Raw genomic sequence first — 10,874 nt, forward strand, 5'->3', positions numbered from 1 at the left:
GATTCTGCTCTGTCAGCGTTGCTTTGAGGGGAGTCCAATGGGGTGGCTGCCACTTACTCAATAAGAGAACTGAAAATCCACAAAGGTTTCCCCATGGAATGTCATCCAAAGAGCTCCAGTATTCCACTTTAGTGAAGTAGAGAACGACAGGAATACAGGTGATGAAAAGGATGTTAAACACACCCAGAATGGACAAAAATAAGGCTGCTTCTCCAAATTTAGCACTGCCAAGGAGAAGCTTAAATAACACCTGCAAGAGAAAACAGAACAGATGGCCGGTGAAGCTGTACCCCAGACTTCAACTTTATAGAGCTAAGCAGAGTGTATTTGATACAGTCGGGTTTTGACTGCTAGACCAACACCCACATTACCTTCCTAGGCTCTCCGTAAAAGACGAAAGTCATTTCACTTCTGGACACTTAAACATGTGTTCAAACCTTAGTAACACCATGATGGAGAGTTACCTTCTGGCTTTATTTAGAGCCAACATAAGAATCAGCAATTCTCATAGACTTGTGGGTGCACTATTCATGACCTCATCCCCCAACTTTAGCAAGTCTGAAGATGATGGCAAACAGCAGGTGCCAGCAAGCTGACTATGGCTCATGCCAACCCCACTGGGTCACAGTGGACGTGTGCTCCATGGAATTGTCCGTAGCTTATATTTTAGAAGTAAACTTTTCTTCCAAGGCAACTTTGGTAGATTCCAACCGTCAACCTACTGTTTAGCAGCTGAGCATGCTCGAGGAGCCCTGGTGGTGTAGTGGTTTTATGTTGGGCTGATAATCACAAGGTCAGCAGTTCTAATTCACCAGTCACTCGATGGGAGGAAGATGGCATTTTCTACTCCCATAAAGAGTTACAGTCTGGGAGACCCACAAGGACAGTTCCACTGTGCCCTACAGGGTCACGATGAGTCAGAATCCACTCAATGGCTGTGAGATTTTGAGTTGAGCATGTTAACTCTTTACACCAGCCAGGGACTCCTGAAGATGAGGAAGTCATGTACATTCAGGGAGCCCTAAAGTTCATCCGTGATCTGAAGTAACACACTTGGGAAAACATTACCCCCAAAGAAAAAGGACTTTGGGTCCACAAACATTTATATGACTCATATAGCACTCATAGCGATCTCTGCTCCACCCCACCACTCTGATCCCAGAAATGGTATGGGTTTTAGGGAAATGCTCCAAGCTTTGCTTCTTGCACAGGTTCTCATGTGTGTATTAGACTGAGCTCCTGGGAGGCCTGTAGGAAGGGGACCCATGGGACTGGATCCAGTGGTCCAAGGAAGGCTATGCACTACTGCATCTCCTAGGTTACCTGCTTCCCTTTTCAGTCATTTCCCAAATTTCATGCGTATCCTGCCAGGTCTAGGTTGCTCTACATCCGCATTGACCGACGGCAGTGAGTTTGCATACAGGGAGCCATGCAAAGGGAAGTAAGTAGCTTTCGGTCTCTCAACTACTGGTTCTTCTGTATCAGGCAGTGGGAGAGGAGACAGAAGTCTAAAGCAGAACAGCTATGCTCATTGTTAAGTGTATTTCTTCCTGATCTCTACTTCTTATCAGTGCATAGCAGAGCGGTGCCTGCGTGGCCCTTGAACAAGTTTTCATTTGGACAGAGACTCGGCGTTGTAGAATGTTACAAGACCAGGGCATTCCCTTGGGGAGATGGGTTTCAATGCAGAGGATGATGTAGGTCTCTGTAAACAATGAGGGGGAATGGGTGTACATGAAGAAGACATTTTGCAAAACCATAAAACACATGGCTGACAAATCTAAAAAACAATTTTCTTGAAACTTTTTCTAGCACTTATATTTGTTCTCTGTTCTACTGTTTGGATCCACAAAGGGTTAAGAAGCCGCAGAGCTAAAATGTCATCTCTCATTGCATGTTGACGCATGGTGACCCATGAGTAAGAGCGGCTATGCTATGTTGGGTTCTCAATGGCGAGGTTTGCGGAAGTAGATCGGCAGGACTTCTGGGTGGATTTAAGTCAACCACATTTACTGTTTGCACGAGGCAGGGACTCCAGTCCAGATTTAAAGACTAGAAATACTGACGTTCTCTTAAAGAAGAGGCGTGTGAGGGAGCGTCCAGAGGGGCAGGCAGAGGGCTTCAAGGGAGCTGAGCCGGAGTAGGACATGTAAGAGAGGGAGGAAACAGCTTGTGGAAAAACGATTTGTTTCAAATAGACCTGCAGTTAGAAAGTGCTTTTTAATTCTTCCCAATGTTTGAAAAACAACATATTTGATACATCCCATGCTGTAGCAGTTGTGCTTTACTTACTTAGGCTACAAGCAATGCTTGCCATGCATGTGGATTTGTGCCCAGTACACATGGTCCCAAATACTGTATAATTAAAGAATTTAATGACAAAGCTGCGCCAGATGTGTAGGTCTTCATCTTCAATCTTCTGAGAGATTATCTGACCAAATGCTGAAACAGCTGTTTACGTTTACCAATCCTTCTTCTGGCCAAAGTCAAACAGTTTAGTTACTGATATGCTTCTGCTAATCATACCCTCCACCCATTTATCCTACATGCTGCAAACATATAGCCACTGATGAGACAGTCCTCAGAAGCAAGGCCAGGATCATTGTCACTGCCTTTGGCGGAAGTCTCCACTTGCCTAGTTGACCTCCTCAAAGACACCATCAAAGGCTCTTTGAAAGTCATGGACCAGCCGTGCTGCGACCTGCTGTTCTTCCCAAGAATGACCAAGCCCCGGGGAGCTTGCCCCAGGTATGCTCACCTTATAGAGGGCAGACATGGATGCTGATCCTACCACCAGTGCTATGCCGATCACCGAGTGACTGTGGAACCCATCCGCATAGGTCATCATCACAATACCAGCAATGGCGAGGATGGCGGCCACAATCTGGGGTGGAAAGAAGAAAATGGCAGTACAGCAGTGGGGAATCGGGTGATGTGTCCGGGCCAATGAACTAAAAATGTTGTCTCACTCAACTCACTGCCGTTGAATTGATTTAAAATCTTAGTGACCCCATAGGACCCAATAGAACTGGCCCTGTGAGTTTCTGAAACTGCAAGTCTGCCTGGGAGTACTAAACCCCTCATCTTTCTCATGTAGAGGGGCTGCTGGTTTTGAACTGCTAATCTCATGGTTAGCAGCTCAACGTGTAACCACTATGCCACCAAGTTCAGCTAAAAATGTTATAGGAGTTCAACATTCTCGCGGGAAAATGGTACCTCCTTTTTCATCCTCACAGAACAACGGGCAAAGATTTGCCTTGTCTCATTGTTTCCCAATGATTAGAGGGGTACTTAGCAAAATTCAGCATGACCCAAGAGTTAGGAGCAATGAGGAGTAGTTTGGCTTAGCATCAGAGAGTCCCTAGGACCAGTTACTGGGATTCTTGGACCCTTGGAGAGGTTGAGCCATCATTCCAACAGCAGATGGCTTGGTCTGGTAGGTAATCCTAGCACCTGGGAATCAACTCTTGGTTCTTTCCCAAGCTTTGGAAAGTATCTCTTAGAATCTTAACTTCAGGTATTTCATGTCCCAACTGAGAAGGCATAACGAGGACAGCAATGGAGTCTAACAGGGTGATGCTTGCCAATCAGGACGGCAGGCAATGTCCTAACGGTGCAAAGGAGCCACAGTTCTAATCCCAGCTGTTGCAGAATCCCTCGCCCAAACCTGATGGATACACTACTGTCCAGAGTCAGCTTCTCTGAGAGAAGGAGCCTCCGTGGAAAGGACCACTTTCCTGTTGAGCTTAATAAAATGGTGGGAAAAACCAGAAGGTAAATTACATAGGACACATTCCCCAAATGAGAAAATGCATTGGCAAAGAAAATATAAGAACTGAGAAGTGGGTAGGTGGGGAGCTATGTACTTGATATTGGCACTTGATCTGAAAAGTGGGGTCTCGGAGGTATTGTCCGAACACAGGGAAGGCCGACCACGTGTGTGCAAAGTTTTCATTGTTGGGTTTACTAAGAGTTGTCTTCCTCTTGCCGATCATTTAAAATAGACTTCACTCTGGATAACAATATCAAATGGCTTACATTTCCTGAGTAGACACTGCTAAAGTGTTTTCTACCTATTTCTTCATTTTATTGACCAAATAGGGAATTATCATTTTCTTTAATTTTGGCTGTGAAAATGCCATCACAGAATAGGAAATTAACCTGCCCCTGGTCACACACCTTGTATGTAGCACAGCAGGGATACAAATTTCAGGTCTATTGATTGCAAAACTTAACAAGCTACTGTCAACTATATGCTTACACCTGAGTCGAAGTCGCAGTGATTGACAGTTGAACTTTTTAGGTGAGTCAATAATAACATGATTGAACCTCCCACAGTATGTTTGACTTACAGGCACTACCTAGTGCTTATCCAAGGACATATTTTCATGTAAGGACATAAAGTCCCTAGAAAGAGGTAATGGGCATCTAGTCCAAGGTGTTCACTTGTTTTTTATGCTTCAGTGATTCACTTTCAGTCAGCTGTGTCATTCTGCATCACACACATATCATGCATGTGCCAAATGCTATGCGTATTCTTTACAACCAAGGGAAAGAAACAGATATAATACAGAAACAGGACAATGCTCACATGTGTTTCCCCACAAGAAGAAAGAAAGAAATGGCCAATGAAAAATTAGGAAGGAGAAGGGGCGGGTTCTGCTCTAGAGGACAAAGATCTTGCTTGGGAGTAGCTTAGCCGGAGAGGCAGCTGAGGAAGAAGATATCGAGATAGATTATTATTAAACAAAGGGAGGGAGGGAGGGAACAAAAGAGCTAAGGGTTGGTGAACCGCTGGATCTCCATTTGAGTCCTTCTAAACCCAGTGCTGAAGTGTGAGGAACAGAAGGTGAGCCAGGGGCTATTTTCTTATGGCCGATTTCCCAGTACCTCCTCTCTCTCTCTTTTCCATTAATTAAACATTAACCAGCTACAATTTCAGCCTCAGCTGTGCTACAGTGTTGAGTGAAGGGGCTAGAAGATGCCAGAACAGAAAGAGCTTAGATGACCACCTTTCTGGGCAGCTTGAGAGGGAGAAAATTGAAAAGCGCAGGCCCAGGGACTGGTTCTGAGAAGGAGGCAAGGTACAACATCAATGCCCTGTAGACACACTGCTGGGTCTCCTCTTCTTAGGGAGTGCCAGTCAAGAGTCACAGGATCATCCAAAACGACATGACCACAGTGCTACTGGTTCAGCCACCCTTATCCCTTCAGCACTTCTTAGCCGGCAAGTGGATCTCACCTTTCCCTGGAAATGCTCACCTGATAGAAAACATCATCTGATAGCCCAGCATGGTTGACGGCTATTTGACAGTTGGGGGCATAGCCCTAAAGTCCTTCCTCACACTCAAAACTCCTTTGGAGATTCAAGTTCTATCTTTAAAAAATAGGTATATGTTCTACATTTTATACCATAAGGTTCCTGGGTTTGTCTGCTTTGGCTGGAGAATATTTCCCCTAACTGCTTCTTATAACGTACCCTCTCCCAGATGATGGATCCCGTTCGGCCCCTCTGCCACACCACTTTATATGGCTGGTGTCCCTGGGAGATGCCTCGTCTGAGTATGAATGAAGGCAAGGGAATGTTTCTGATCTCCGTGTTCCCTTGCTTTTTGCTCACCCTTTCTGCCCCCACCCTTAATGTACTCTCCTAGACTGCTGCAGAATAAACTTTCCGGAGACAGGGGTCCAGACTTCTGGGAAGCAAGAGCCCCGAGACTGAGATGGGTGAGCTCCTTTTCCTCTGAAGGAGTATGATTTGGAGGTGTGGCAGTCGTCAGCCTAGTGAAAGCAGAGTTCAGAATGCTGTCATTGAGTCTCTCCTTGGGGCTGTCCCCTAGCTTGGTGCCCACTGCCACCACCTGCCTACCTCTAAAGGCTCAGGGAGACCATTTATCTCCTATAATGACACTGTCCCTAGTGAGATAGGAAAGGGAGTCAACAGGCACTCTGAAACAAACATGGGCTGGGTGCAGCATCAAATTCACTTCTTGGACTTGAGCTTCTTCCTACTTATGCTAAAAAGGTGATGGCTGTTTGCCCTTTGCCAAGGAGAACATCATCATGGCGCATTTCAGATTTCTAGTTTGAGCAATTTGAAAAGGGAGATCAGGCGAACTTTTCTACGTACTTCATCCCAACACTGTCCCTCTCAATGTCTGAACTCAGAGAGTGGGGACAGAATGTAGAGATCATCTGTGCCCCCTTCTGATTCCAGAGAAGTGTGGGGTCTGGGCTACGAGTGTGCTCAGAACTAGGTAAATGTACACAGCCTGCATGAAAACAGGGGAGTTTTAGCTCAGGGGTTTCCCCTTCTGCAACACTTTTTTAAAAAGCTGCATTTATTAGGAACATCAACTGGATGAGATGGGAACAGACAGTGGAACATGCAAGAGGTAGTTAGTTAATTGTGCCAACCTGGCTGATAAACACATGTGGGTTGGTTAATTGAAGGACAAAGAGATAAATGGCTCGGTAAGCCTTGCCTTTTGAGTTCTCAGGTCTCCTGCTTTGTGATGGTCACACCAGGGTGCAGCTGCCTTAGCCAGTTCCCTGCTTCAGCTAGCAAGGCTCACTTCCTGCAAGACATCCCTGAGGAGAAGCCACATGGACCTACCCCGATGTAGCCCTGGGTGCTGGAGCACCTGTGTGGAGACCCTTGCCAGCGCTGAGATGCTTACACATTCACTGATTTGGCTTTCCTCCTGCAGTCGGCATCACAGTGTGTGTTCTGTAAGATGGAGGGGGACTTTGTGGATGGGTGTTGGACATATGGGTTAATGGGTTAATGTTGGACTTATGGGCTTGGGCCCAATGTTTTCTTGATGCTCACTTAACTTTTATATAAAACTCTCTCTTATGCATGAGTTTCTGTGGATTTGTTTCTCTAATGTACCCAGACTAACACAATGCATCTCTTCTCCCCAAAATGTACTATTGGAATTCTGGGACCCACCTAGATTTGTAGGCTGGGTGGCTTCATTCAGTCAACCTTCACCTGACCCAGCCCTGTCCACAGCTGGTGAGCGATATCCCAGAGGCAAGGTTGGGGTGCCCTCATTCCACCAGTGCTTGTACTACTTGAAACTGCCTCTTAGTCTTTCTTAGAGTAGGGCACACTCAACAAAATAACTGGGACTAACCCTCAACCCCTCTACCGAGAAAGAATAAGCATAAAATCAACACAGAAAGAAGGTAGCGGTTGTTTAAAGGTATGTGCCGGGCACACCTCATCTTCTTTGGCCACCACACTTCTGAGAGGTGAGTACGACTAGCATTCTGTCCATTTTAATTATGAGACAGCAGTGGATCCGAGTCCAGAAAGTGAAGCCAAGATGCAAACCATGGTCACCATCACCCTGGAGTAGAACATCCATCTCGGCCTTCAAACCCTGGGTTCTGGGGAGCTAACCAAATAGGGAAGGCACAGAAAGCAGTGTCCAAGTCACAATTGCAGGATGGGTTGCCTTCACACAGACAATCTGCCGCTTCTCACCCTCTGATGGGGTGGTAGTTACATGATTGCATATCAACTTGATAAATAGGGTGTCGGGGTGGGGTCTAGACTTCCAATCAGGTCACACCCTGATGATGCCTCCTGGTGAGTGTGGCCTTCTCATAAGGAGGGTCCTGGGATCATGCCCCCTCACATCTATCTGCCTTCATCTTCCTGCCAATCATCCACCACCCTTGGATCCATGGGACTTTGCGCCCCAGGCCAGTGATTTTCCTGAATTCTGCACCATTGCATGTGGCTTTGTGAGTCTGTAAAGGGATTTGTGGACTAGTATCGGACTTATGGGCTAGTGTCTGATGTACGGGCTCGATCTGGACAGGGCTGGGATGGTTTATTGATGCACCATTACTGCTTAATAGAAAGCTTTTTCTTACACATATATGAGTGCCACTAAATTAATTTCTCTAGTCAACACAGCGTAACACAGATGCCATCGGCTGAGATCGCCCAACCCTTATAAGATCTGCTTATTTCTGGATCTTTCTAGCACCAACTGGACCTGCTGATGTTGTTTCAGGATCCTCTGCCCTTGGACTTTGAGTCTTAGGAAGCCAAGTATTCCACGGAATCTGTGACATCATGCTTAGGCTCTGCCATGCTCCTGATAGCTGTCCTGCCCCAAAGCTCGCATGCTCAGCCCTCCAGGAAGGGGCACAGTGTGAATTCCCTTCCATCTTAGGAAAGTACTCAGTGGAGGTTGGAGATAACCTAGCAGTTTGAGAGAGACCTGAGAACTCCTTTCTGTACCCGTGACACATTATCTTATAACTCAATTTCTGTTGACCAAGAAGAAACTTCTCATCACTTTGGCAAGCGGTCAGTCTCATATATTTTGTCATTTCTGTGAACTTTTGGAAAGACTGTGGAACTTACCAACTTTCATGGTCAGAATCTCTTAGAATACGGCCACAGACATCTCTGAGGAGTAACAGTGATTAGTAACCTGCACCGTGTATTGCAGATGACACCATTCTGTCACAAACCTTGTATCATCATCCCAGAGCTGGCCTCATACTGAAGGCTTTCAACACAAAGCTCTTCAGTGTGCAGTGGTCGGCAAAGATCAAACTGGACATGTGGTTAGCATGGCTAGACTTTGTCATAGTTCAGGGTCACTAGCAGGTGGGATGGTGGGGTGGGGTGGGGTAAAACCTCTCCTGTCCATTTATACCACCACGTAAGTGATCTGGAAGACCTTTATTGTTCTTTACGATTCTAGGAATATTTCAAGGGTTTTGTATCTCCTTCTCTTACCATCAACAAATTTCTGTTTTCTTCTACTTAGTTGTAGTATTAATGCTAAAATTTCTCTTCACCGTAACTAGGCCTCATTTGTAAGTTGCTTGGGGTACTACGTTCAGTATCAGAATCATGCCCCAAATTCACTAGTTCTCTTGGTTCTTTTCACAGAAAAATCCCTAAAAATGTGGCCTAAACCCTAGGTTCATGGGGTCTTCTCATAGAGTCAGGCAGGAAGTTAGGTAGGCCATTGCTGCAGGGGTCCTCAAACATTTTTAACAGGGGGCCAGTTCACTGTCCCTCAGACCCATTGGAGGGCAGGGCTACAGGTTTAAAAAAAAAACTATGAACAAATTCCTATGCACACTGCACATACCTTATTTTGAAGTTAAAAAACAAATGGGGCAAAAACACCTGGCGGGCCAGAAAACTGTCCTCAGTGGGCCGCATGTGGGCAATAGTTTGAGGACCCCTGGGCCTTAAAGTGTCTGCATTTCTTGCAGAGATGTAGATTATTTATTTGCAGAAAGCATTCCCGAGAGGTAGCACAATAAATGGCCTTTTATTTCAAAATGAACACTCAGCCTTAATACAAAGTTCTCCCTATTACAAAGTAAAAATACTACTCCTGTCCTCACTGCTGTAAGTCAATAGGTGGGCATGAATCCACAATTAGGATGATGTTATTATTCATAGGACAATACAAAAGAACAGAAGCACTGGGCCTGGAGTTTGTCCATTACTGGTTGCCAGAATGGCTGGTTTCTTAGTTCCTACATGGCTAGTGTAATCCAAGAGTGGAGGACACAGTAAGTGATCTATCCAACTATAAAACAAGAACACAACAGCAAGGAGGCATCTCTCTAGTGACAGGTGATAGCGTGGCAGTAACAGAGCCAGGCTTCCAGAGGGAGCCATGCGAAAGGCACATGGTTCTGGCAGCTAAACCTCACCAGTTCTTCCTGTTCAAGGAAGAGCCCTCTCCGTTTCCGTGCATATACAATATTTGATTTATCCTATTTTATAACACTGCTTCAAAATTGAACTAGCTAAATTTTAATGGCTTCTGCATAATTTGTTGTCACAAGGAAAGGTCCTTTATGGGATAGAATCTCTCTCTACCCTTCGTCAGTGGCATGAACGAAACACACGTGTCCCTCCACCATTTGAATTTCATGCAAATATGTCTGGTCCACTTGGGGTTTGCACACATAGTCCAGAACGAGCACTCCAAAGAATGAATGCACATGGATGCGGAAGGACCTTGGCTGCAGGGAGCCCCCAATCCAGGCAGAAGTCTGGCAGAACAGGTGGCCAGGGTTCGAAGACAGCAGGAGATGGAGTCACAGTCACACCCTGAGCTGTAGACTGGAAGCTACCATGAAAGGGGGAGTGAGCACACAAAGGGAACTGATCGTTTACTGCCGGGCTGGGAAAGCTGGTGGAATTGCTTCAAATAAAAGGTGCTTCAATGAAGGCTTGTCCAGGATGGTTTGCAAGCAAGAAGGTTTGCAGGGCACACCAAGAACTGTTGTAAGGCACACCAAGAACGGTGGCTCTTGCTCTGTGGCAAATCAGAAGGAAAGTGGTGAGTAGCTTATGCTTATGGCCCAGCACATGGAGCAAAGCAAGCCAAAGGGCATATGTTGGCTAAAATAACTGAGTGAGAGAGGAAGAGAGAGAATAAGAGACTTACCCTCACTCCCATGAACCTGTCCCTGAGCACGATCCATGAAAGCAAGAACACAAAAGCTTTGTTGCAGCAGAACAACACGGAGACATCCGTAGTGTTTATTTTCTTTATTGCATGTAAGTATAGGTAGTTTGTGAGTGTCCAAAGAACACCAAAGGGTGCTGCCTTGGTAAAAAACACCTTCAAAGTCAAGCCATTGTCTCCAAAAAACCGACAGCATTCCCTAAAACAAGGAGAGAGAGGTAGTGTTATTACATTCTTCAGTTACACCAACCATTGGTTTTGTTTTATTTTCCCTATACACAGAAGGGGAAGACTTTTTAGAACGTTGCTGTTCATTTTTATCAACATATTTCTATTCAGGTTCTTCAACCTACTGCTTTGAGCCATTGGCAGAAAGGACATATCAAGGCACTGCTGTTGTTT

General features: G+C 45.6%; 1 protein-coding gene across 1 annotated transcript in view; it reads right to left on the reverse strand.

The window, feature by feature from the left end:
• The window catches only part of SLC35F3 (solute carrier family 35 member F3), a 24,085-nt gene that overhangs the window by 7,591 nt on the left and 5,620 nt on the right, over nt 1-10,874 (reverse strand). The window contains exons 2-4 of the mRNA XM_045298710.1: nt 10,452-10,671; nt 2,759-2,884; nt 58-250 (exon numbers count right to left, since the gene is read on the reverse strand). Of these exons, the coding sequence (XP_045154645.1) occupies nt 58-250; nt 2,759-2,884; nt 10,452-10,671 (539 nt within the window). The remainder of the gene's footprint in view (nt 1-57; nt 251-2,758; nt 2,885-10,451; nt 10,672-10,874) is intronic.

The sequence above is a fragment of the Echinops telfairi genome, unplaced genomic scaffold (assembly GCF_000313985.2).
Source record: "Echinops telfairi isolate 266 unplaced genomic scaffold, ASM31398v2 ScPeMD7_7453;HRSCAF=8491, whole genome shotgun sequence".
In the NCBI taxonomy this organism is placed as follows: Eukaryota; Metazoa; Chordata; class Mammalia; order Afrosoricida; family Tenrecidae; genus Echinops; species Echinops telfairi.